The sequence below is a fragment of the Dama dama genome, chromosome 23, assembly GCF_033118175.1.
Source record: "Dama dama isolate Ldn47 chromosome 23, ASM3311817v1, whole genome shotgun sequence".
NCBI lineage: Eukaryota > Metazoa > Chordata > Mammalia > Artiodactyla > Cervidae > Dama > Dama dama.
Window position 1 is genome coordinate 55490301 of NC_083703.1, and position 26588 is coordinate 55516888.

The 26588-nt window shown below is 50.9% G+C and overlaps 1 protein-coding gene across 2 annotated transcripts in view; it reads right to left on the minus strand.

Annotated features, from left to right (window-relative positions):
- The window catches only part of CDH4 (cadherin 4), a 473737-nt gene that overhangs the window by 88957 nt on the left and 358192 nt on the right, over nt 1-26588 (minus strand). For both annotated transcript variants that reach the window (XM_061125799.1, XM_061125800.1), the window contains one exon: nt 15272-15445. In XM_061125799.1, the coding sequence (XP_060981782.1) occupies nt 15272-15445 (174 nt within the window). The remainder of the gene's footprint in view (nt 1-15271; nt 15446-26588) is intronic.

Here is a 26588-nt window from a genome sequence, read left to right on the forward strand (position 1 = left end):
GTCAGGGTTCACTGGCCTCTGTGCACAGGATGCCCATAGAGGGGTCTCTCCAGGAACCCCTCCTAGGTGGTAGATAAATGTCCCAGAGCTACTGATGCCCCTCCCCCGCAGGCCTGTGAATGAACACACCCCTCCCAGGCCCATCTCTGCTGCCAGCAGCTCAAGAAGCCCCAGAAAGGCCTCTTTGGTCTGTCATGTTCTGTCCCTGCTCTTGGCCACCGAGTTGTGCAGGTGTCTGGATGGGGCACCTGAGCATGGATAGTAAGCTGTTCTGGGCTTATAGGGAGATATGAGACACAGCACACCTTGCCCCCCAGGGCTGGCAGAGGGGTGGGAGCAGGGCAGCCTGGGGGCATCCACTGCTATTGTGATGGGCCTCCTTCCACTCTAGGATGCTCCTGGGTGGAGCGAGTGGCTGGCGGGAGAGGAGACATTGTTGGGAGCACCTTGCTGAGCTCACCAGACATGTTTGCAGAGACCCTGCTGTCAGCCCCCAGCAGGAACCCCAAACTGAGCATCCTTGTCCCGGGAGGGGCCCACAGGTATCTCATGGGGTGTGCCGGCCTCTGCCCCACAAAACCATGAGGGTCAACGCAGAACAAACTGGGGACCTAAGCTGAAGCTGCCGGGCACAAGTGCCAAACGTGAAAGCTGAGTTTGAGGAAGGAGCGTCAGCCTGCAAATTCCCCGCCAGCCTTAAGAGAATTTCGACTCAGGACTGTTTATGGCTTGCTTGATTTCTCCTGATATTCATGAGGCTATTTAAAAATAATCCTCTTACACTCTGAAACATACTAAACTGTTTTTTTCCCTGGAGTGTAACAGCTGGGTGTCAACAAACTCCACACTTAGAGCAGCCAGATACATGGACCTGCCCCTGTAAAGTTCCCAATTTAAATGCGATTTCCCGATGGAAGCAAAAAGACAGCTATTTAGTTTATTTAAAATATTCAAATATTATCTGATTATTTAAAAACACTTATAGGGGCTAATTATAAGTAACAGTTGATCAGGAATGTAGCGGTTATAAAATTAACCCTCAATAACTACAGCTCTGACGAGTAGCTGGTATGTACCTAACGTTACATTAAAAGCTTTCAAAATTTGCATTAAGAGAGGCTAGAGCTCAGCGCAATCTGCGGGGGCCTGATTTTGAGGAAGGATCTGCCACCCCTCAACCTCTGGCTCCGAATGAGATGGGTCAATGGGGCTAGTTTTTATCGGCTTCCCCAACCTGGGAGCCAAGCAGAAGGCTGGAAACAGCCTGGTTTTTCTTCAGCAAACATCCTCCTGGTGTGAGAGTCTGCGAGTCCCACAGCTGGCCCCACTCATGGGGCCATGAGTGGTCCTGGTCCACAGCACCCCACCCCCCCCAGCTCAGAGGCTTGGCCTGGATCCCACCTGGACCTTCTTGATCCGAACCCCAGGCTCCGAGAGGCCTGGCACCAGCACCATTACGAGCCCTGATGCATATTACTTTTTCTAAACACAATCAGAGCTCCACATGAGCCAGAACTTGCTTAATTTAAAAACCTCGGCTGGGACTTCCTTGGTGGTCTAGTGGCTAAGACTGTTCTCCCAATTCAAGGAGCCCAGGTTTGATCCTAGATTGGGAAATTAGATCCCACAGGCTACATCTAAGATTTCGAACGCTGCAACTAGAAAGATCCCATGTGCCTCAATGAAGACTGAAGACCCCTCATGCTGTGACTAAGACCCGGTGCAGCTGAAACAAAATCAAACCTGGGCTGTGGACAGACACATTCTGCTGTCAGGCAAACGTTTACCTCTCTGTCACGATGCTTTAGGCTCTTTCGTGGTCATTTCTTGCCCTGGGCTTTGCCATGGTTCACAGGAAGAAAGGATGGTGTGAACCCTTGTAATCGGCGGTGACATTAGTGTCCCTTCAATGCTGGAGGGAGGGGAGGGACCCATGTGGCTTCATCACTGACTGGCCTTCTGGCCCCCAGTTACTAGTCTACTGAGCGCAGCACGCCCCCCTGGGCCCTGGGGTGGGGCCCCACTTCCTGTGCAGCCAGGAGGAGGGTACCTTGTGGCTGTGTGGCCCCCCCACCTTGGGGCAGGGTTAGGGGCATCCCATGGGCAGTCACCATTCACACCAGCCAGTCAGGAGGCTGCACTATCCCACTCCTCCTCTGTCTCCCCTCCTGTCCTGCCAGGCCCATGTCACCATCCCCTGGGCTGAATCCCCCCATCCTGGAGCTCAGGTGCAGCTCCCATCCTTAACTTTCCATCTCTCACATGTAGCCTGCAGCTGAAGGCATATCACAGAGGACGAATCAGACAGTGTTCTTGGGTGTGGGGGGCGGGGGTCGGGGATCACCCAGACCTGCCACATGGTCTGAGGCCCTGAGGGACCTAGTTTCTGCTCTCCTCCCTGGTCAGCCTCCCCACCTCCTCTCCCTGCTGGCCACATTCTTACTGCATAGACCTCCATCCCTCTGTGCACCAAGCTCATTCCTGCCCCAGGGCCTTTGCACTTGCTGTTCTCTCTGCCTGATCCTCACACAGCTGGCTTCTAGCCCTACAGGAGCTCAAGGGCCTTGGGTGACACACCCCACCTGATGCACCATTTCTGGCGCCAACTGGCCCGTTCCTGCCCGTCTCATCCCTGTGTTTGATTTTACCATGGTTCCTTCCATGTTCTGAACCTCTCTCTTCTCTCGTCTGTCTCCACCACCAGCACGTAGGCTCTCCAGGACGGGATGGGACCACCACTATGGGGCTCAGTGCTGACCTCAGAGTCAATGATGGATAGATGTCTTTGAAGCAACCAGCTAGGTCATTATTTCCTTCAAGCCTAAACTGGACTTCTCTCTAAAAACAGACTGAAATTTCCTCTAAGGAGGAATCTGGAGGAATAAACACACTCCTTTCTTATAAGCCTACATTTTCTTGGCTGTTGATGATCTGAGAAAACAATCAAGATGCCTTCTCTGGTCCTAACATCTTCCTCAGGGATTGGCATCATCATCGAGTCCAATAATTTTGTCATGTTCATAGTTAAGCCAAATGGATGACTTTCCCCCAAACCTGGGGAAGAATTTTCCACCACTGTCAAATACGTATTACCTTTGTCCTCAACAGGGAGTCTTCAAATGTCGAAAGGATTTTAATGATGCCAACTAATGATGTGGGGTTTTTGACTTCTTCAATTTATCCTTTACTTCACAGGCTTTCTAAGTTTTGAAAAAGTAGCTGGAGTGTGTGTCGCTGTGGTCACGGCAGAATTCTGCCTTCCAGTGTGGAGGGTGCTGAGAGGGTGAGGGTCCTGGATGGCCAGAAGGACGGATGGGCAGACGTTGGGTAGACAAGCAGGTAGGCGGGTGAGGGAAAGATGGATGGATGGACAGACAAACGAGTGTATGGATGGACAGATGGATGGATGCGTGGGCAGATGGATAGGGACATGGATGGATGGAGAGAAAGACAGACAGATAAATGTACAGAGGGATGGATGAATAGGTGTACAGATGGACAGTCACTGGCCTAATAGGTTACGGATGTACTAGTCACCCCGACATCCTTTCCCACCAACCCTGTCCAAATCTACAGGGTAAGTTTGCAGCCCAGTTTATCTTTGGATTCTGTTCTTTTTATTTAGGTGTTTGACTGCGTCGGGTCTTAGCTGTGGCATGCGGATCTTCGATGCCTCATGTGGATCTTTCTTTGTGGCTCATGGACTTTCTAGTTGTGGTGAGCAGGTTTAGTTGCTCCCCAGCATGTGGGATCTTAGTTCCCTGACCAGGGACTGAACCCACGTCACCTGCATTGCAAGGCAGATTCTTAACCACTGCACCACCTAGGAAGCCCCAAGGATTCTATTCTTTTTAACAGGAAACCTAAGTGCTGATCTGGATGCTGATCTCCGGAGACAAAGTGCCCAGGCTTGGGCTCCCGGTTTGGCCATGGAGAACAAGCCTCTCCTCTCTCTTCTCTGTCGGTTCCGCCTCCCTGAGGCAACAGGTAAGTTGAAAACGCTGTGCTTCCGACCCCTGGCCAGCTCCGACCTGCACGCAGCTCCCTGGGCTGTGGGGATGATGTGCGGGGGACAGAGGTGGCCTCGGAGCCCAGCGGAACATGGAGAGCAGTTTTCTGCCGAAGCATGGGACACACCAACCGTGCCCTCTCCCTTAATTTGTTTCACGTGTGTAGACCGTTCCTGAAGCCACGACTGCGGTAACCCGCTTCGTCCTCATGATGCACTGCTCAGGGATAGAGGAGTGGTGTGAGGCTGTGAGTGAGGTTGCTGGCACCTTGTCCCGGGGGGCACCCCCTCAATCTTGGGGGCTTAAGAGGGCCCAGGCCTCTATGAGACACTGCTTAATTGTCTGCTTAATTTTGCTTTTAACACATAGACACTGAGGCTCCATGGCTTTTCTTGTTCTTAACGCTTCCTTCTTTGGGAAATGAAATCAGCTTCTTGACTTAAATAAGCCTTTACAGCTCAAGAAGCCCCAAAGCCCAAATCAAGCTGGTAACTCAATGGCCAAGCAGACTGGGAAGCTGAACACCTAAGTGTAGGTGCAAATGCCTCTTTGGACTTGGGTTGATTAAGGGAGGGCCAGTGCTGAGTCTGTTTCTGATGGTTGAGATGGAGAGGGCCCTGTGCTCAGGGCCGTGGTGGCCTGAGACCTAGCCGCTCTTGGACGGGAGTGTAGCCAGAAGTAAACAAAACTCAGAGCAGTCTGGTCGCAAGTCCAGCCGTCAACACAGCCTGTCTCTGGGGTGTCATTTTTAAGAATAACTTTGGAGATGTAGGCTTGACTGCTCCAGCATCACGGGGGCGGCTGAAACCGCAGTCTGCCGCTGTCTTCTGTAGGTTAGAGGCAGCCTGAGCTCCCTCCCCAGACACTCTCTGTTCTGACTGGCTTTGCTTGTGAGCTGGTGTCTCTGTGCCCTTGTTCCAGGGAGGGGAAGTCAGATCCTCAGCTGGGAGCTTTGTGGACACAGATTGCACTGCCCCCCGCCCCCGCCGACCCCCTGACCTGATTCTGTACAATTTGGAGGAAAAGAGTCTTCAAAATGTCTGTGGTTTGGAAGTGATTAACAGGAGACAGTAAGCATCAGAAACAAACCTGTGTCTCCTGCAGGACGCAGTACCTGTCGTTGTCCCAGGACGGCAGGGGCCTGTGCGCTTCTCCCCCTAGGCTCCAGGGAGCACCTGGATGACTTCCACACACCAGCAGGGCTGTCCTCTGCCATCTGCTCCCTCCTGAGCTTGGAGGCGTCTCAGAAAACAAAGACTGCACTGTGCGTTCTCCCTCCTCAGCGCCTGCAGGGACCCCCGTCTGTGACTACCCCGGGGTCATGTGTCCTTCTGGTGGTCTCCCTGCAACTGCTGCTCCCGTCACATGCACACTGAGGGTCCGAAGCTCCAGGGCCCCTTGGCCACGGGGTGGACTCAGAGTGACCAAGGGGAGCCCCTTATTCCCTGGGGATCACAAGCATCATATTGGGTCATCCTGATGGGCGAGCCCCTTGTGACCTGGCCCTGGCACTCCCTTCCTCATCACCCTCACCCTCTCTCTGCCCATCCCCATCCACTCTGACCTCCTGGCTCCTCCTTCAAGACTGAGCTTGATGTTCTCTCTGTCCAGAATGCTCTTCCCCTTGGTATCACCCTGGTTCATCTGCCCCTGTATTTGCTCTCATGCCAGGGAAGACTCTCCGGGCCACCTTGTTTGATGGGGACACCCTTGCACCCCACATATCCTGGTCCCCAATACATAATCAGCAGCTTGCTTCTCTGTCTCCCTGAACATAGACTCTGGGGTGGCTAGGCCCTGTCTCACCGTGTCTTTGTGTGTCCTCTGTGCCAACCACAGCAGAGGGGATGCTCCGTGTGCATGTCCAGGCTTAACCTTCACCATGACCTGTCATCATTTCATACAAAAAAGGAGGCCACACCGCAGAATGAAGGGCACTCCTTCCAGGAAAGGACGGCTGACAGCCCTTCGCCGAGGTACCCTCAAGTCTCTACATCCTCAAGCTTATCTGCAGGCCACCCACCCTGCAGCAGCCCCCCGACCCCACCCATCAGTGTGGAAGTGAGGGTCGGAAAGTCAGTTTCCCTGGTAATGTCCACATAGTCCCGGAGGTGACTTAGGAGTAAAAGAACAATGAACTCAGCCTGCCCACTAGGGCTGGTGAGGGGAGAGTGTGTGTGTGGGGAGAAGCAGGCTTCACCCACATAGCCACCTCTTCCCTCAATTACTGGCCACTGCTCCCCGAGTTCTAGAATCTTCTGAGCTCTGATGAGCCCCACCTGGGCTCTTCTCTGGTGTCCGTGGTGAGCCCCAACCATACATGTGGGTCGTGTCCATACTTGTGGACATCTGGTCTGTGGACACGAGGCCTGGGGGCCACGGCAGAACCCTGGCTGTTGGGAAACAGTCGGGGAGGGGGAGGCCCTGGGAGCTGACCATTCTCAGCAGGTGCTGAGTCCGCGTCCTAAACCCCATCCACCCAGGGTGATCCAGAGATTCTACGACTAAATTACATTTCTGAATATTAAATTAATGGTGGAAACCTAAAATATTAATATATTCTAATTGAATATTCTCCAATAAATTATCTGAGCATTTACAGCAATTTGATTTTACTTTCATTTCTTAAGGAACTTTCAGCTGCATAAATATAGCCATTAAAGCAATTCAAGAAAGGGAACATTCTCTACTCAGATGAGGGAGCCGTAAACACAAAGGGACTTGCACGTGTCTTCTGCACGATTGATTAAATCACAGAACCCACGGTGCAGAGGCATTCAACGACGCTTTCTTCAGGTCCCTCTGGCTTTTGTGAGGGTAATGCATGCTCCCTGCAAGTAATTACAGGGAGGCCTGGAGGCTGCCTCGAAAGAGCCCCGAAGGCACGTTTGGGTGGGGGCTGCGCTTTTAGAACTGACTTGGGGGCTGACGGTGCTGACCCTCCCCACCAGGGCCGGACAGGCGGAGGACCCCGCATTGCAGGTGCTGGGCACTCTCGCTGCCCCGCTTCACCAGGAAAGGAGTTCTGCTATTTCTCTGAAACTGTTATTCCCAATACTTGAACACATTCTTGTGGAGGGTGGAGGTGTGTCTCCTGGTGGGGACGAGAGGATGCCCACTGGATTCTCTTCTTCAATCCTTTCAACTTCTTTCATTCCAGATCCTTCTGCTGCAGCTCCTTCCATTTCAGCGACCCTTGAAACAGTGGAAAGTGTGGTGGAGGTAGAGGTGACACTTCTGCAATCTCTTCAGATCTATCTGGGAAGGAAATCCAGACACAAGCAAAATCCCGGAGCAACCCTGCTTTCAGTTTCTCCCCAGAGGCTGAGAAAATCCACTTCCTCTTCACTCACCCATGTGCATTTCTGGCTTTGATGAACAGGCCTGAAAGACCCACTAAAGAGGTTAGGAATTAGAGCATCTGAAGGCTCTGCCTCTTAGAAAGCAGCCACCTCTGCCCAGAACCTGCTCCTAGGTGACTCCTTGAAAGGGAGGTACGCTGAGCTTTTGGAGGGCAACATCCACCTGGGAGAGGGTCCTGTGCACTCGGAGGAGGGCCTTGTGTACCTGGGGGAGGCTCTGGGTACCTGGAGGAGGGTATTGTGCACCTAAAGGAGTTGCACAGCCACAGGGGCGAGTTCCAGTTACACTGCTGTGTGCATCAGATGATCAACCTGACTAGCAAGATTGAGTCTAGAGCTCGGGCCACATTAGTTGTCTTTCCAGCAGGTTCTGTTATTGTCAAATTTGTTATAACTACAGAAACTAAAAACCCACAATATACTGCTATATGTTTGCTTTAAATAGTCAGCTGCCTTTTTAAGTAAGTTAAGAGGAAAAATAGTCTTTTACGTCAACCCACACACTTATTTTTTCCTGTGTTCTCCATTTCATCCTGTAGATCTGAATTTCCAACTGGTGTCATTTCTTTTCAGCCTAAAGGACATCATATACTGCTTAATGTGGGCCCACTGGTAAGGAGTTCCTTAAGTCTGTTTATCAGAAATGCCTTTATTTTACCTTTAATTTTGAGGGATATATTTTTTCTGGATATAGGATTCTTGGTTGACAGTTTATTTTCATTTAGCAATTTGAAAACATCATTGCCCAGAGACCTACATCACTCCTAAAGAGAATCTAGCGCTTGCTCTCATTGTGGTCCTTGTTGTGCTTCATTTATCCTCTCTTTCAACGTTTTTCTCTCTAGTTTTAGAATTTCAGCAGTTTGACAATAATTAAGGCATGGTTTTGTTTGTTTTTAATCCTACTCAAGATTCACTGAATTTATCAGATCTGTAAGTTTGTCTCTCCACCAAATTTGGGGAAATTTCAGGCATTTTTCTTATCTTATTACCTCTCTCCTCTTACTTTGGGATTCCAGTTACAAACATTGGGCCACTTGGTCTTGTCCTATCGAAACGCTGTGCATTTCAATCCTCTCTCTCCTGCTGTTCTTCAGATTGAATAATTTTTACTGACTGATGCACTGACCTCTCTTCTGCCCTGCACAATCTACTTTGTAAGCCCATCTAGTAAGTTTCTCATTAGAGATATCATACTCTCCAGTTTTACCATTTCCATTTGGTTGTAGGTTTGGAGTTTCCATTTTTCTGTTGTGATTCTCAATGTATTCATTCATTATGACCATATTTTCCTTTAAGTCCTTGACGTATATTTGTGAGAGATATTTTAAAGGCCCCATTGCTAATTCCAATATTTGGGTTAGATTCTAAGAGCAGTTTTGGCCTAATTATCAGTCACGTTTTCCTTTATTGGCATGTCTAGTAATTTTTGTTTGTATTCTGGTCATTGTAATCATTGTAGATGATGCACTGTAGAGAAGTTGGCTCTGCTGTCTTTTTCTAAAGGGTTTTAACTTGGCTGGACTGAAAAATTTAAATCTGTTTACCTTGCCTGGTAAGTCTCTTCTTGATTCTTTCAATCATCTAGCTGTTGCTTTTCTCTGGATTCTCTGGAATCTTCTGTGGGCATGTGAAGTTCAAGGGGCAGCTGAGGAACTGGACAGAACTTATGAGTATTTCTGGGAGTCTCCACCTGTGGCTACATATTTTACAGGATTTATCCCCTCACATTCCAGCTGTTTTTAATTCTAAATCCCATCTTCCAACTCTGCTGGCCAGTAAGACTGGTTTTCTGGGTGAGATCTAGCTATATTTTGATGCAAGGACAGATTGGGGGTGCTCTTAAAGACACACAAACACAGGTCACACTAAGTTCTGTTTTCTTTTCAAGGGTGGAGTCCTCAACAGTTTCTGCCTACTATTGATCATTCTCAAGCAACTTCAAATAGTTTTTAGCAAAAAATTTTCCCCAAAGTTTACAACTGCTATTTGAGGAGTATTGGTCTGATATACACTACTCCCGCACTGCCACAAACAGAACTTCCAGTTTCATTATTTTCAAGTATCGTTTATCTAACCCAACAATCTCCATAATGATCATGAAAAGCAGACTAGTAGATGTGGGCACAATAGTTGAATCATTCACTCAGTAAGTACTTAATGACATCTGTTCTGTCCCCATTGTTGTGTTTGACAGGTGAACTCTCTGTCAAGGACCTCTGTGTTTACTGGGGAGACAGATTGATAATCACTGAAAAAAAAAAAAAAAAAACAACAGTGCCAAAAACTCTGCCACAATGGCAGACAATGCGGGAGGGCCTGTGTTAGTTCTGAGAAGTGGAGCGTTCTCAGAGAACAGAGGAAGTAGCCAGGTTGGGATGGCTAAAACACAGGGAAAACACAGGACTCCAGGCAATCAAGGATGTGATCAGAACTGGAAGCCGCACGTGGCCCAGCATGGTGGGAGTTTGGTGCACGAAGGGCAGTCAGATCATGGGGTCCCATAGGATGCGCTTGGAGGTTAGGTTTTCTCCTGGTGATGACAGGGAAATGATGGGAGGGGGACAAGACATGCACGCTGTGCTTTGAGAGATAACCTGGTTTCCACAAGAAGGTGCATAATGACCACATCCATCATTCACGAATGGATGGATGCCTTCATAGTACTAGGTTCTAAGGTAGGTTCAGTGACAATTACATTGCTAGGCCACCAAACAAATGTTTTGTAGGATAACACAGAATTCATACATGTGTAGGATACCTCATGTATTCATACATCTGATGAACATTTATAGAGAGTCTACTGTGGGCAGATCTGGGGTTATCTTCCATTTCCCTGTCACACATCTCATGATGCAGACCCCAGCTCAGGGCACTTTTCATCCCACAACTGGCTCCTGAGCCCTTGTTCCCCAACCCCAGGTCATCCTCTCTTTACACAAAGGTCTGTAAACATTTGTGGATGGACCTGAGGCTGTGTGGTCCACATGCACAAAATGGGAACTAAACTGTCGAGAACATGTGAAGAAAGCCTTTGACTTCAGTTGGTTGAAGTTCATTTGGGTTATCAGATGTTGAGGGGCTGGTTTTTATGACCCTTCCCAAGCCACCTGCAGTCCAGTTCCTGCTCTCCCTACTCTAGGGGAGTCTCCGGCTCATCTTCTCCATGTGGCCATCTTCCACACAGAGCAATTATGTAAGGACTTCCTTCTGGAGCCTTCTGTTCAGAGCTCCCTCTCCAGGCTGGCTCTCGGGCAAGGGCTCTGAGGATGGGTTTGGATGACTCATTGTCTATTAAAATGCCAACTTCCAAAATTAAAGGACTTGTCTCCCAAGAGCATTGCCTACCTCCTCGTCATCTTGAGCCGACCCTACGGTTGCCCTGGACAACCTCTCAAGTTAACCAGTTCTGAATTTTTATTAGACTCAGCTAAGAAATGTGTCCTCTTTCTAAAAGTTTGATTTTACCCTCATTCTGCATCTTGCCAGAAGTCAAACCTAACATACACACTAGAAAAGCGAGTGTCTTTTCAAAACCCTCCTCTAATCTACATGTGAAGGTGTCTCAACCAAGGTAGTAAAGGGACCAAACTCTGGATGACAAGTGGGAAATGGATGCTTGCTGCTTTTTGAGGCCACAAAAGGGCTGTGTGTTTTCTCCCTTCTGATTCTCCAGCCTGCACGGTGCCTGGCACCCACAGGTGGCTCCAAACTGTTCCATCCGGAGCCCAGACAGAGCTGGAATTCAGGAGCAGGAGGGTCACCTATTACCCTTTGCCAGGGGGTCCCCTCCTGCCATTTTCCATGATCCTGGATAACGAAGAGCCTCTGTGCAGCTTCCTAGGGGGTTGGCTTAATGGCTGTGAACTGCTTCCTCCTTCCTTCTGAGAGGAAGCACAGCCTGGATCTTCCGAATGGGCTCTCCATGAAGTGACTGCGTCTCCTCACTCACCATTTAATTTAGCTTGTGATTTAATTTGGGTGGGCACAGCCCCCGAGTGGTTCCATGCCTCGCCATGGCCATCATAGCTCCTGGCAGCCCTGCCAGCCACAGTGACCCTTTCCTGGCCCAGGACTCCCCTCTGCCTACCTATTATCTCTTCTCCCCGCACAGCAGAAGGAAGGCTTGTGAAGAAACATGATATCCTTTCCAAGGAAAAAGCCTGTAATTAACGGAGGTTTTTTGGGAAGAACATTCTGCCTGCTCCTCTCCCTCCCACTTTTTCATTTAACATATTTTATCAGAATGAAATGCCTTAATGAGCACAGAATTGCAGCTGATCCCAGCTGCACCTCCATGCTCCGCACCCAGCTTCCCGCTCCTATCAAGCTGTATTCACATTCATTGTGATTGGGGGCTTCTTTCAGAAGCACCCCTCCCCCCCCCAAGAAAAACACTGACAGGAAACTCATCGACTTCCTGTAGACAGAAATGGGTCAGAAAAGCACCCCAAACCCTTGTCCATGCTACTTAAGAGTTTAAGGAGGAAAGGGGGGAGGAGAGAGGGAGAGAGGGCAGGAGGAGGCAGACAGTGAGCACGTGAGAATGTGGGTCTGCGTGTGGAGTGGGAACGGGTGTGTGCACACCTGTGTGTGTGCATTTGTATGCATGAGTTTCTGGGCTGAGTTCTTGCGTAATGACTTGGAATCCATTGTGTGTGTGTTAGTCACTCAGTCGTGTCTGACTCTTTGAGATTCCATGGACTGTAGCCTGCCAGACCCCTCTGTCCATGGGATTTCCTAGGCAAGAATACTGGAGTGGATAGCCATTTCTTTCTCGAGGGGATCTTCCCGATCCAGGGATTGAACCTGGGTCTCCTGAATTGCAGGTGGATTCTTTACCATCTGAGCCACCAGGGAAGCCTTTTGGAATCCATTGGGAAAACACAAATACTGTACAGAAACCACAATGGAGACCCTATTTTCCATCTGCTGAAGATTCATCTCCCCAAAAGGATCAGCTCAACTTGGATGCCTGACTCCAGTGGAAGCAGTCTGACCCCAGAGGAGCCAGGACAACAGTGCCAAGATCCCCCAGATGCCCTGTGTCTCGGCTACCATGGGCACCCAGGACAGTGTTCACCACTGGGGTGGCTTCAGTCGCTCACTCATGCATTCATTCAACACAGGCAGTGCCTACTGTTCACAGCACTAGAGATGCAGGCATGCCTGGCCTTCAGGAGGCCTGTCCTTACATGAATAAATAATGAGCATGATGTTGGAGCATACTAGGTATGGAAGACATACAGCAGGACAGCAGGGTAAAGACAGACCGGCTCAGAGAAGGGCAGTAAGTCAGGTCAGATCGCTCACCTCCACCACCCTCTCCTCGGAGCAGAGGGACCCTTAGAGAGGAAAGGACATGCACCATTCTTATCTCGGGGAAACCTGCTGGGTCAGCGACCAGTGCTTCCCCACACATAGCCCTCCTCCTGGGGCAGAGCTGCGCTGCGTACCCCAGTTCCCCTGCAATTTGGCCAATGGGATTCTGGCCCAATCAGTGTTTGCCACGTCCAGGCCCAGCCATCCCGTGCACTTCACTCTGGAGCCCTGAGTGACCACCCCCAAGTGACTGTTTCAGGAGCAAGAAATAAGCACGTACTGAGTTACATTTCTGAAACTGTGGGAAAGCTCGTCAGAGCATCAGCCCACCCTAAGCCACCCTCTCCTCCTGCAGTCTGCGTCAGAGCAGACATCGACTTGGAGGTAGCCTCCCTCCAAGGGCTGCAGACACATTGAGGAGCAGAGGAGCAGAGGACATACTCTCTCCAAACCACAGCAACGCTTCAGACTAGAAAACAGGAGAGCTTGCCCCCCAGTGACTCTGAACTGTGTCCGCTGGTTTCCGGCACGTGGAGTGTGCAGCTCTGCCCACCTGATGCCGGACACCTCGTCTGGTCACCAGCAAGGCTGGTCATCGGGAGCTTGTGTGTACAAGGACCTGAGAACCTCTGCCTACTGCTGCTTGCCTGCCCGATGTGCAAGCTTTGTGTTAACTTGGGAGGGGGGCGTGTTTCCCCCCCATTGGAGCATGCAGACATCATTGTGGCTTGTGAGAAGACGTGTCCCCATCAACATGCCCACGGGCCGGTGGGGTGGTGAGCCCCTGCCAGTGGGGGGACGCCGGCCCTCCCCCTGCCGTCACCAGCCACAACTTCTCTGTCCCTGAGACCCTGGAGGGGGTCAGGAGGAAAGCACACCCGTCTTTTCCTCTATCATCCAGCAGAGGACAGACACGGCAGGACTAATGGACCCAGCAGATCCTGGGGATCCTCACAGGATAAGGCTCTGCCCGTGGAAGTCTCCTCCCCTTTCACAGGCCTGTGTGCAGCCTGAGACAGAGGAGGGAATTTCCGTGGTCGGGTGATAATATCATTAACCTGGAGACTGGGAACTAGGGCAGCAGAATATTCCAGCAGTGCTTCTGACTGGGTGGCTGTAAATCTGAGATTCCAACAATTCCTCTTCGGGTTCGGGTTGGATTAGCGTGCTAGAGGAGCTCACAGAATTCAGAAATGTGCACTCACTAGCTTGTCAGTTTATTGTAAAGGCTGTGACTTGGGAACAATCAGATGGAAGAGGGGTGTGGGGTGAGGTGGGAAAGGGGCACCCCAGATCTGCATGTGCTCACCCCCCGAGGCTCTCTGAACCCCGTCCTTTTTGGTTTTTGTGGAGGCTTCATCACGTCGGCATGATTGATTAAATCATGGCCATTGGTTCAACCTCCAGCCCCCTTTCTACCCTGGAGGTGGGGGTGGCAGAAGTACAGGTCCCAGCCCTCCAGTCTCAGGGTTGGTCCCCCTGGTGACGAGGGTCCCCGCCTTTCCAAAAGTCCCCTTGTGCAAAAATTCAGCTGTGCTAGACAGGGTTTGCTATGAATGTCTGCAGATATCTTTCTTACTCTTATCTTTTAGGAAACTGCGCAGGCTTTAGGAATTCTGGTGAATAATGGGGATGAACACCAAACTATATATTTCTTAAGTCACAGCATCACATGTGGAGAAGGCAGGATGATGTTCATGACAAGTCACTGCGGCTGTGATGTATGTGTGGTGGGGTGTCTGACCTGGGGTCCCTGCGAAGTTTGTGGCTTCATCTCTGCATATTAAACACCACCCTCCCTTTCTTCATCAAACAGAATCGGAAACAAAACAGACAAATCAGGCCAAGGAATGAAGATGACGCCTTAATAACGGAGTGGGGCAAGGCACTCTCCATGGAGGGCATTATCTACCGGAATTCTCACTACCATTTTATCAAATTATTGCTCATATTGGGTTGCAATTTTCATTCAAAGGGAAGAAGAAAATGCTAGTTGATGGCCTTGATTATTGAAACATGAATTTGTGAAATGAGTCTTTCCCTCCTTCAGGAGAAGCAACCTGATGGTGGCTGTCGGGAGCAGGTAACACCAAGGGAAGGGACACAGAACTGCCCCCTGGCACCCCAGGCTCATTCTCAGGCCCTCTGACTTCACCAAGGTCGCTGTCAGCACGGACAAGCCATCATTCTCCATTTAGCATCTTAGTCACAATGGGGAAGAAGTGTGAACAAACAGATCAAGGGAAGATGTCAGAGGTCAAGGGCCATGAGCCAAGTTCCTGTCCCATCTCCTCCCATGCACCAGAATCGTCACTTGACAGTGACCGGAGAGAGAGGACCCAAAGCAAGCAGGCCTGTCCACCCTGGAGGATGCGGCCGCCCTTCTGATTTTTTTCTGTTCTGTGCAATACTGATCTTGTTACTGAAAAGGCGAAATCTTGATCTTCTCAGACACCCAGTGCAGAGCCGTCCCAAGCTCCAGGAACATGCCCATCAGGCTCGATTCTTGACATCCTGGGAGGAGAAGCCTAGACTAAAGCTGAGAGTAGCCCCCTTGGCAGGAGGCTCTCCACTCACCCTCACCAGCTGCTGCGGGAAGGGCCCGCGTGAGTTCTCCGGCACGTTGATGGGTGGGATGACCCAGTCCCGTTTCTGCCGCCTCCGCCCGTTGGAGCTCTGGTGCTGCGGCCATGGCAGCAGCGTGTCATTTGGAGGCTGGACGGAGTCCAGGGCTGCGTTCTTCTTTCCTTTCTGCAGAAAGGGAGAGAAGAGGCAGAGAAGCCTGGTTAGGTTTTGCAGAGGAAAAGGCATCATTTAGAATCTGTATGTGTGTGTTTGTGAATCACTAAGTCATGTTAGACTCTTTGCAAACCCATGGACTATAGGCTGCTAGTCTCCTCTGTCCATAGGAGTCTCCAGGCAAGAATACTGGAGTGGGTTGCCATTTACTTCTCCAGGGGATCTTTCTGACCCAGGGATTGGACTCTGGTCTCCTGTATTGCAGGCAGATTCTTTACCATCTGAGCCACTAGGGAAACCCCCAGAATCTAGATCCAGGAAAAGACTGGATGGTGTTGGGAAAAGTGTGTGTGTGTGGGTATGTGCTAGGGGGAAAAATTCTAGCAAGCCTCTCATCTGTACAAAGAAATGGACTACAGATTGAGTGGGGGTAAAGAAAATATAGCTGACTATTTAACAAGTAGATCAGGGCTTTTAAAGATGAAAATAATGGAAAAAAAGGACAAAGGAAAGTACTCATACATTTTAATTTAAAACCCTTATTTATGGATGCTGCTGCTGCTAAGTCGCTTCAGTCGTGTCTGACTCTTTGCGACCCCATGGACTGCAGCCTACCAGGCTCCTCCATCCACGGGATTTTCCAGGCAAGAGTACTGGAGTAGGGTGCCATTGCCTTCTCCATATTTTTGGATGAATTTACAACAAATATGACCAGAGTTAATAACCTCTCTATATAAAGAGTTCTTACAAATCAATAAAAAAATGGAACTTTATTATAATAGGAAAAAGACCACAAATAGATAATTACAGCAAAATAAATACAAAGGATTGATAAACTCATGAAAAATGTTCACATCTTCCAGTTATCAAACCAAACTAAAGCAGTGTATCTTCCTCACCCATCAAAGTGACAGGAGTAAACAAAGTGAATCCTCGGTGCTGGAGTGTATGCTGTGAGTCAGCAGGGGGTGACGGTTGAGGGTGTGGGATTTGGTGTCACACAGACCCTTGTCCAAAGATTTGTGGACATGTGGCAAGGCCCTCAATCTCTCTAAGCTTAAGCTGCTTCTTTTGTAAAGTAGGGATGGTATAACAGTACTGAATTCAGAGAGTTGCTATGGAAATTAGACTGATAAGAGCCCATGCCTGATGGGAATCAGTGGGACTGGATGTTGGCTGCTCTGAAGTCATGGACCTCCTCACTGCTGGGACCAGCATTTAGCCAGTGACTGTCAATGGCCTCAGAAAAGGTCCTCGCTCTTGACCCATAACTCCAGAGCTGAAACCTGTCCCAGTGAAACTGTGTGGACAAAATCCTACAAATAAAGATGTTCATTGTAGTTGTCTTTGGTACGGAGACAGACCTTGGACCAGGATAGCCCAAGCTCGGTTGGAGGCACCTGGCCCTACATGGCCCTTCTCCAGTCACGGCGGGGTCTCCACCCTCAACTGAGCTCTGGACCCAGTGAGAACCCGCTGGCCTTGGTATTGGCCGCTGTGGACAGAGAGCCTCCCTCACTCCCTTTTGCAAAAAAGTTGCATAGAAATGTTAGACACAGGCAGACAAAACTAGCTGATTAAAAAAAAAAACAACAACTTGTATCCTTCCTGAATGCCCAAACCTAATGTTGATTTTTTGTTGTTGTTTAGTCGCTCAGTTGTGTCCGACTCTTTGCGACCCTGTGGACTGCAGCGCACCAGACTTCCTTGTCCTTCACTAGCTCCTGCAGTTTGCTTAAACTCATGTCCATTGAGTCGGTGATGCCATCCAACTACCTCATCCTCTGTCATCCTCTTCTCCTCCTTGCCCTCAATCTTTCCCAGCATCAGGATCTTTTCCAATGAGTTGGCTCCTCCCATCAGGTGGCCAAAGGATTCATACTTAAGCTTCTGCATCATTACTTGCAATGAATTTTCAGGGTTGATTTCCTTCAGGATTGACTGATTTGATCTCCTTGCTGTCCAAGGGACTCTGAAGAGTCTTCTCCAGCACCACACTTCAAAGGCATTAATTCTTCAGTGTTCAGCTTTTTTTATTGTCCAGCTCTCACATCCGCACACAACTGCTGGAAAACCATAGCTTTGACTGTACAGACCTTTGTAGGCAAAACCTAATGCTACATCAGTGGAGAAACCTATCTAGGCTAACGGTACTCCACTGAAGACCCCCTGTGGGACTTTCCCCACCAGAGGCCCAGCTGTCTTCCGTGTTGAATTCCTGCATTTAAATGCATTTAAATCGCATTTAAGGCAGTTAAAAACCAAAAGTTTCCCTAGGTTGCATCCCACCTTCATCAGAAGGATCCGTGTGAGGTGTGTGCATCCCCAGAGGCCTTGATTTCTATGGAGACCTGACATCCTCCCAGCCTTGTGACCAACCCTGCGTCTCTCATGATGATGGGCGGGGTCGTCTCTAGGCTCCTTGATGAGCATCATAGAACAGCATTCAGGGATTTGCGAGCTGCAAATGTCTCTAGCTGCGTGTCTCTACTTCCCTGGCAGCCAGAAGGTGAAAGTGTCAGTGGTTCAATTATGTCCGACTCTTTTTGACCCTGGACTGTAGTCTGTCCATGGGATTTTTCCAGGCAAGAATATTGGAGTGGGTTGTTATGCCCTCCTAAAGGGAATCTTCCAGAACCAGGGATTAAACCCAGGTCCTCTGCATTGCAGGCAGGTTCTTTATTTTCTGAGCCACTAGGGAAGTCCCTGGCAGCCAGGATGCAGATGATTGCTCTCCATGTGCCAGGGTCACTTTGTGGTCACTGAACGTTCTCCACCGTCTCTGCCTGCATCCTTCCTCCCTTCAAGGCCTCAGGAAGGTTATCCTTTCTCTACCAGGGGACCCAGGGAGGCCAAGTCACTTCTGAAGGTAGGATCTGAGTGCCGGGGGTCAGGCCTCAAGGTTGGAGCATCTGGCTGCATGCTACCCTCACTTCTGGGGTTTCTTCATCAGGTCACGTCCCCTTTAGGAGTCCTCATGTCAGCATGCAGTGGGCTGGTTAGACAGGGACATTCCCAACTAAGAGGCCCAAAGACGTTGGTTCATCTCTGAGTTCCCCACAGGTCAGCTTGCAGGTTAGAAACGCAAAGTGTGAGATCCCTGCCTGGACTCACGCCCTCAGGGGTGATGCCTGTGGTGTGTGTTTACGGAGCCCTCCAGGGAACCAGGGGGCTGTCACCCTCCACAGATGCAAGACCTCGCTCCTCGGGAAATGAGGGTCACCTGTCCTAGCAACTGCCTCAGGAGATGGGAGTGAGACAGTGTTTGTTCTGAGCTTGTCTGTGTGAGGGCAGCAGATGGAATCAGCCAAACACACCTTGCATGATGGTGGGGTTGGTGGGCTGGGGCAGGGGTACCAGCCACAGGTATAATCTCTGGGAGGTGGAGACTGGACATCTGGGCTCCCCCCACATCTCCCTGTGTGTGGTGCAGAGAATGCAGGTCTACCTGGCCACCTGCAGAGGCTCAGCTGAGCCTCTGAATCGCAGACTCAGGATTTGAAAGGTTTTCATCGAACCGTTCTGTTCTCCTTTAAAAAACCTGCCTCATCCTCCTGTGCTGAGGCTGTGCCTCCATGGCGTTAATTTCCCTAGTGTTGTTTAAATAAATTGCACATATTTGCTACTATTTTAAAGCTGTGAGACAAATGTAATAACAAAATCTGGAGAAGATCGATGCCAGACCTGCGCTAGCTTCGCGGGACGGGAAGACACCCCGTTCCTCTGGGGGAGGGATGCTGACGCCGACATGGACCAGCCGTTGCCAGCGGGCGAGTGTGCGCTTCTGGACCTGTGATGACCTCAGGCCGCTCGGCTCGCAAATCCCGACGCACAGTCACACAGATGGGAAATAACGCTGTGGCCACTGTGGAGAGCATCTCTGAGCCGACGACAGCCAGCATTTCCCCATGCGCCAAGGTCACCAGTGCTTCTGGAGCCACGATGGTGGATGTCGGGTGAGACACGGATGTAGCCTCTGTGCTCCTGTTACTAAAAGCCACACATGTGCGTGTTCATGTCCAGGCCTATATAGGCACATGTATGTATGGACACGGACATGTATGTGTATGTGTACATGTGTACATATATGTGTGCTCTTGTATGTCTCTCTCTCTGTATATAAGGTGTCACAACTTTCTCAGAACCAACAGCCCGGCCCTGACCCGATGACCAAGCCCACATCACTGGTTCCTTACAGACACCTCAGCTCAAGTCAGAGGCCTTGTAACCAGTAGTGGGTGGTTCCTGACTGCCGGGCTGGCCTTGGATTCGGCCACACTCGTACCTGCAGGTCTGCAGAACGGCGAGCACTGAGGAAATCGCCTGGTGGTCTGGTTGGACCCTCGACCCAGCCCACCCGCCTGCAGGGTGGGCGGCTGCGGGGATGGTGTGCAGCGGGGGGTGGCATTCGAATCCTGACGCGTTTCCCCTGAATTCTGTACATCACCCCCTGTAAGTCTGCACCTCTGTTCTGTGAGTCTGGGTGGAGTCTGCTGGCTCTGGGGACCCCTTGGAGGCCTGACTGTAGGATGGGGTGGCCGGTGGGCTTCTATGGGACACAGGGCTGTCCTGCCCACAGGTATGGCCTTTCCTGAAGAGGGCAGATGTGGGTGGGGACCATGGCTAACAAGAGTAGATGACGCAGAGACTGGACGCTTGTTTGTGAAGCCCTGAGTCTGCCTGCTCCTTAATCGGCTCTTACTTACAAAGCATCTCTCCTTTGAGATGGCCTCTCCCACTGAGACTTAATCGATTGGGTTCAGCACTGGATTCTTCTGCCGAGGAGGCTCTGAAATGGGGAGCTGCCCAGAAGAGTTTCCCCAGAGGCGGCGGGGGCGGGGGGTTGTCCTTGCTCCGGGCCTGGGCTCTGAGTGAGTCTTTTATTTCCCCTGGGCCTCTGTTTTCCTCTTCAGGGTCCAGACGAGCTCTGGGGGGCAGCTGGGCTGTGGGCCAGAGGTGGGGAGTGTCTGCCTCAGGTCACAATCTGGGGATGTTAGGTGGTCTCACTCCCAAGCGATACAGGTGAACTACAGGGTCACATCCTCAATAAACACACACTCTGTAAAGAAAACATCTGGTGCTTGTGTGGCTGCTTGGGCTGGTCCCCCTGGAGGGACATGTGCCCCACTCTGCCTGTGGCTCTTGGGGATCTGGGGTGCCTAGGACAGGGTCTAAGATCCTTCCAGGTCACCTTGTCTCTGGGCTCAGTGCTTCTCTCTTGGCAGGGTTTCTGGACCAATCTCAGGTGTAGCATCCTCTCTCCACGGAAAAAGGGAAGCAACTCTCACACTCAGGAACACACTTCAGTGAACTCAGGAAAGAAAGGGATGCAGGAGGACAAGGACTGTCCTCCTTTCTCAAGGGAAGGCCACGGCCCCAAGTCCACAGACAAGCTACACAATGCCCCCTGCAAAGCCATCACTTTCTACCCTCTCCCTGCCCTGAGCCCAAACCTGGAGCCCAGCAGTGACCCCTGTGCCCATCTCCCCGAGGTGGCTTTCTCCCCAGCTCCTCACAGGGCATACCATCTCATTTTCTTAAGTTCCCGCAGCCCTGCGCCCGCCTGGCCCTGCTCTCCTTTCAAGAGGTTGTCCTCTGAGTCTGATTATGAGCGTAATTGAGAGTGACTCCCCGGTGAGGTCTTCAGGGACTCGCCGACATCAGGAAGAAGCTGGGTCATTTCCCTCCCATCAACGTTCACAAGTGAAAGATGAATAATGCAAAACTATCCTGGGGCAGGTTTTAAATTATCGCTTCTTTTTTTCTTCCTTTTTTTTTTCAAAAAGGAAAAAAAAATGAGAGAGAGAAAAGTGTCAGGGGAGGACGATAGTTATACGCTCCTCCTCCGATCTACATGCAAAAACTTATAATTGGTTATATTTTCCTGTTATCCAGCCACTCACTGGTAGGAACACAGAATTATGAAGAGCCAAGTGTAAGCAAATAGCTGACTCATAGAACACTCAGAAGTGAGCAGGGAATACAAACAACCCAGACTCTGTCTCCAATGTAGAAACTCCTTCTTAGCCATTCTGGATTGAGGAGGGTGTCAGCTGGTTAGCTGTCGGTAAGTGGAGAATGTTCACCTCTCCTGGTGATGGGAGTGCAGGTGAGGGTCCCACTATGAGCCAGTCTGGGTCCTGGGGCCCTTGGCTGTCGCCTGGAGCAGGTGGACGGGGAGCAGGGCCTGGGACACAAGCCCAGGTCATCACATGTGGGGGCCTGGCCCTTCAGCAAACTGCAGTGAGCTCCAGTCCTCCAGAGAAGACGGCTCCCCAGAGGCCTCTGCCCTCATGGGATGACGTGGATCTGGAAGTGGCTTATAAACTCCCAGACCACAGTGTGTTTCTTAAGAGCACCTAGTCACCCTGCCCCTCAAAGATGGGGTCACAGATGAAGTCTGACACCCCCACAGCCATTGCATGAAGCTGTTGGATCCTGGGCTGCTCTGCCTCAGTGCCTTAAATTTCCCCCACTAAAAAATTATTTATTTGTTTTTGGCTGTGCTGGGTTTTTGTTGCTATGCAGGCTTTTCTCAAGATGTGGCAAGTGGGGGGTACTCTCCAGTTGCGGTACACGAGCTTCCCATTGCAGTGGCTTCTCTTCTTGGGGCTCTAGGGTGCATGCCAGCTTCAGGAGTTGGGGTGCAGGGGCTCAGTAGTTTTGGCCCCCTGACTCTAGAGCACAGGCTCAGTAGTTACAGCACAAGGGCTTAGTTGCTCCGTGGCATGTGGGATCTTCCTGGACCAGAGATCAAACCTGTGTCTTCTGCATTGGCAGGTGGATTCTTTACCACTGGGCTGTTAGCGAAGCTCTCCCCCCACTTTCGAGAGAATAGCATAAGCACAAGTCCACCAGATTCAATAAAAGCTAAATTTATCAGAAAATGTTCAAGCTAGCTCCCCGTGGGACCTGTCCATCAGGCAAGGTAACCCTGATGTCCACGAGGACGCGTCTTAATCAAGGGGCGCAGGGTGGGCTCCCTCCCCCCAGAGGTGATAGTGGGCTCTCACCACCCTGGGCAGCTTCTCCTGGGGAAGGTGCCCCACACATTGATGGGCAGTGCAACCCTGGACCCTTAATGCTGAGAGACAAGGCTTCTGTGAGGCTGGAGCCTGTAGCTGCAATTTGCATAAGCAGATAAGGAAGGGGTGATGCAGGCAACAGGGAATCCTGTTCTTTAACTTGCTGGTCTTCCCTGCTCTCTGGTTTCTAGGCTGGTCATGTGCCCGGGAACCACGTGCCAGCACCTCTCTGGGTGGTGGACGCACAGCTGAGGGTCAGAGGTCTGGGACTGGGACCTGCACTGAATTTTCTGGGAAATGCAGGGAGAGGAAGTCCTCAGGTGGAAGGTCCTGGGAGTCCTGATTAGGCTGGGGCTGCTTCTATTTCAGAGAAGGCAATGGCACCCCACTCTAGTACTCTTGCCTGGAAAATCCCATGGACAGAGGAGCCTGGTAGGCTGCAGCCCATGGGGTCGCTAAGAGTCAGACACGACTGAGTGACTTCACTTTCACTTTTCACTTTCATGCATTGGAGAAGGAAATGGCAACCCACTTTAGTGTTCTTGCCTGGAGAATCCCAGGGACGGGGGAGCCTGGTGGGCTGCTGTCTATGGGGTTGCACAGAGTTGGACACGACTGAAGCGACTCAGCAGCAGCAGCAGCAGCTTCTCTTTCATCACAGAGGTCAACCTGTGCCTGTGAGTCTCACTGTACTACCATCTCTGGGTATCCACCCCTTTCCTTTAACCAGCGCCCAGCGTCCAAGCCCTGCCTGCTTCTGCACCTTCTTACGTATAGAGTGACCAAGATCACTTTGCAGTCTCATTGGACCCTCTCGGTGGCCCCGATGTTGGGGAAGGGGCTGGCCCATCCCAGCAGAAACGTGACTGATGTAGGGCTTGGTGCCCCCAGGTTACAGAATTTGTGGGTCTGTGCTCAGAATGAGACATGAGGGGGTGACATACTGTGTCTGCGTGTGGACTCACAAACGTATGATGGAACACAGGTGCATGAGATCCACCCTCAAGCATCAGTGTTATTTACGGCTCTCTCCTTGGTTTCTGATTCACCAGCCTTCCTGTTTTCATTGTTTCCTTGCAGCTTTGGGTTAAAAATGCTTCAAATAAGGAAACAGCATCCTACCCATCCCAACTCCCCCAAATGTCAGGTCTAGTACTGATTTTCACTGAGGATAATTAGATTTCGTGAGAAAAAAAGAGAGGCACCAAAATCTATAAGATAGTTCATTCCTCTACCTCCGACTTCCCTTTCAATATACATTTGAAAAATGGTACATTTTGTTTGCCTGCAAGCATGTATATTTAAAATATTTAACTAGGGTTCTGTCTGCAGCCTTCTGGCTGGTTTCCATGGCAGCTAAGGACCGACAGAATAAAATGGTATTTAACAAACACAAAATAAAACAACAGAAAGATAGCTCCCTTCTTTAACAAATAGAGCATGGGAGCCATTCTAAACAAACATTTGCATGAGTTTGGTTCTGAAAAGCACTTAGTGCAATTTTTTTTACATCCACAACACAATGGGGAAGACCAATGCCCTATCCTTGCCCCTCAAAGCAGCTATGGTATTTCTTACTTCTCATCTCTTCTAAGAAGGGGAGACTGTTTTGAGAATTCCCATAAAAGTCATGCAAAGAAAGGTCTCCTGCACGAAACAGCATGATTATTTCCTTGTGTATCCATATTTGGAAGGAAAGTCTGACGCTAACACTTCTGTACTCGCTGCCTGGGGTGCGGGGGATGTGGGGTTGGGGTGGAGTGGGGGATGGGATGGACTCCCCCCAGCCTCGTTCACTTGTACCCAGAACAACCCAGGAAGGGACGAGCTGACACTGTCGTCACTCATACCCGAGCAGAGGTCCAGGGACTGGCCAGGTTCATACAGCTGTGACGGCGGCTGGGGTCTGAACTCGGGCCGTGTCCCGTGGCCCCTCCCTGCTCATCACTCACAAGGGGAAGCCCTGAGCTGGAGGCCGGATGTCGCGGTGCTGTGTGGTTCTGACAGCACTGCCGCTGTTTCCTAAGCAGACGGGTCAGGGACTGTGGGGGTGGGAGCATCCCTGGGGAGCTGCGGAGCCCTGGTTCTTCAGGCAACTTGTTTCCATCACCATCATCCTCAGGGAAGCTTGGTGTTCTCAAGTAGTTTGAAAACCTCATTTCTTTTAACAGACACTCAAAGCACACCCCTTGCCCTCTGCAGCCTTGTATCCCCCACAAAACGAAGACACAAGACAATGTGTCTCCTAGGGCCTGAGAATTTCCCCCTGATCCCGCCTGGCTCTAAACCAGGCTCTCTGCACTGCCAACGTGTGGAAGCAGGGCGTGCTCTGGGGGGGATGTCCTGTGTACTTGTAGGGTGCTTGGGTCCACGTGATGACAGGAGCACCCCCCACCTGCTGTGACAACCCAAACTCCAGGCTTCTCCGAGCGCCCTGCTTGGGGACCTGCTCTAGGGAATTAGGACAATTATGTTTTGCCAGCAACAACGTAAATGAAATTACTCTTTAGTTTACAGAAAGAAGTACAATTACAGTAAGAGAAGATAAATAAATGAAATGAGCAAGTTAAGCCAAAATGCATGGCTTTTTCCTGGAGTTGCAAGTGATGGGACTGGCTGGGATCGCTCGCATTGGTGTCAATTAGTGAGAAAAACGGTCAGTTTCGTCAGCATGGATGGTTCTGGAAGGCTTCGGTCAGGATGAAGGTGAGCATTTTGTGGGTGGTGAGGGAGGGTCTCTTTCTGTTTGTACTCACATCTTGGTGCCTGCACAGCTGCAGGAGAGGCAATGAAGGAGGCAGGGGTGTGTCCTGCAGAAGTGACGGGTGTCCCCTCATGGGAACAAGGAGGCAGAGTGGACTTGGCTGGGTGGGGATGGCTTCCGCCCTCTGAGGCTTAAGAGAAGCTGAGAAGGGGGAGGTGCTAGGATCCAGGTGGTGGGTATTGGGTGGTGGGACCTCCTGCAGCAGGGAATGGACAGTGGCCTGGCCAGAACACAATGGTGAGATGCGATGGCCCCCATGGGGCGGGAGAGGCAGTGGGGCCAGCCCCTGGGGGCCTTCATCCCACTTAGTAAACCAGCCCTGACCAGCGCCTACTCCTTGCCTCTCTCTCAGCAGAGACACAGCAGGAAGCAGGCCGGGCATGGTGCTGGCTAAGCCAGGGTGGCTGCAGAAAAAGCCTCACCCTCCTGTTAGGTAGTCAGAATAGGGAAAAGGAGTCCAGAATGGCAGTGGCTAAAAGACCTGGAAGGGGAAAAGTCCGCGAAAATAGAACAAAGGAAGGTCCGAGGACTGGAGTGAGAACCTCAGGTAAAACAAACAGCACTCCTGGCTGGCCCAATTTACATAGGACAGGCCCAGGGAGAGAAAAACATAAAAAGAGGAGCCAAAGCTAGCTCTCTCTCTCCCACACGCTGGGGCGCTCTTCTCTTCGGGTCTTTGGGTCGACATGCCCTCACGCCTCGAAGATGGATTTTCCTGCTATTATCTAAATAAAATAGAGCTGTAACACTGATTTATCTAAGAGCTATAACACGGTCCGTTCGAGACCTGAGAGTGATAACACGGTCTGTCCAAGACCTGAGAGCTGTAACATGTCGAGGGGGGCTTTAATGTCCGTCACTCCAAATCTTTGTTGTGACGAGACAAAAACCGAGGAGCATACACTCTCCTGACACTCCCACCCTAGCTCTCAGCCCACCTGGAACCCCGACACATCTTAGAATAGACACAAGTGCCTCTCCAAGGGCCACCTGGCCTGGGCCCTGCCTAAGGGTGCTCCCCTAGCCCGAAGGTGCTCCCATCTCTGCCTGCTTCTCTTATCTCCAGTCTTGACTCAGATGTTGCACTCCTCGCCCCTGGGACAGACCAGCAGCCTCTGCCCTCTACCGGCCCAGCCCTGGGCCATTCCCCACTCCCACGACAGGCCAGGGAAAGTGACCAATGACTGTCTTGCCTTTCTCCCTGGACCTGGACCCTGGGCACCTCTCCTCTGCAAAACGCAGACCCTGACACTCGTTCAAGGACATCAACAGGCTGAAACATGGTCCAAGTTGGCCCTTTTCCACTGTACTCACTCCTGCTCACCCCGGGGCAGCCAGCAGCTCTCCGAAACTGCAGAAGGTGCAG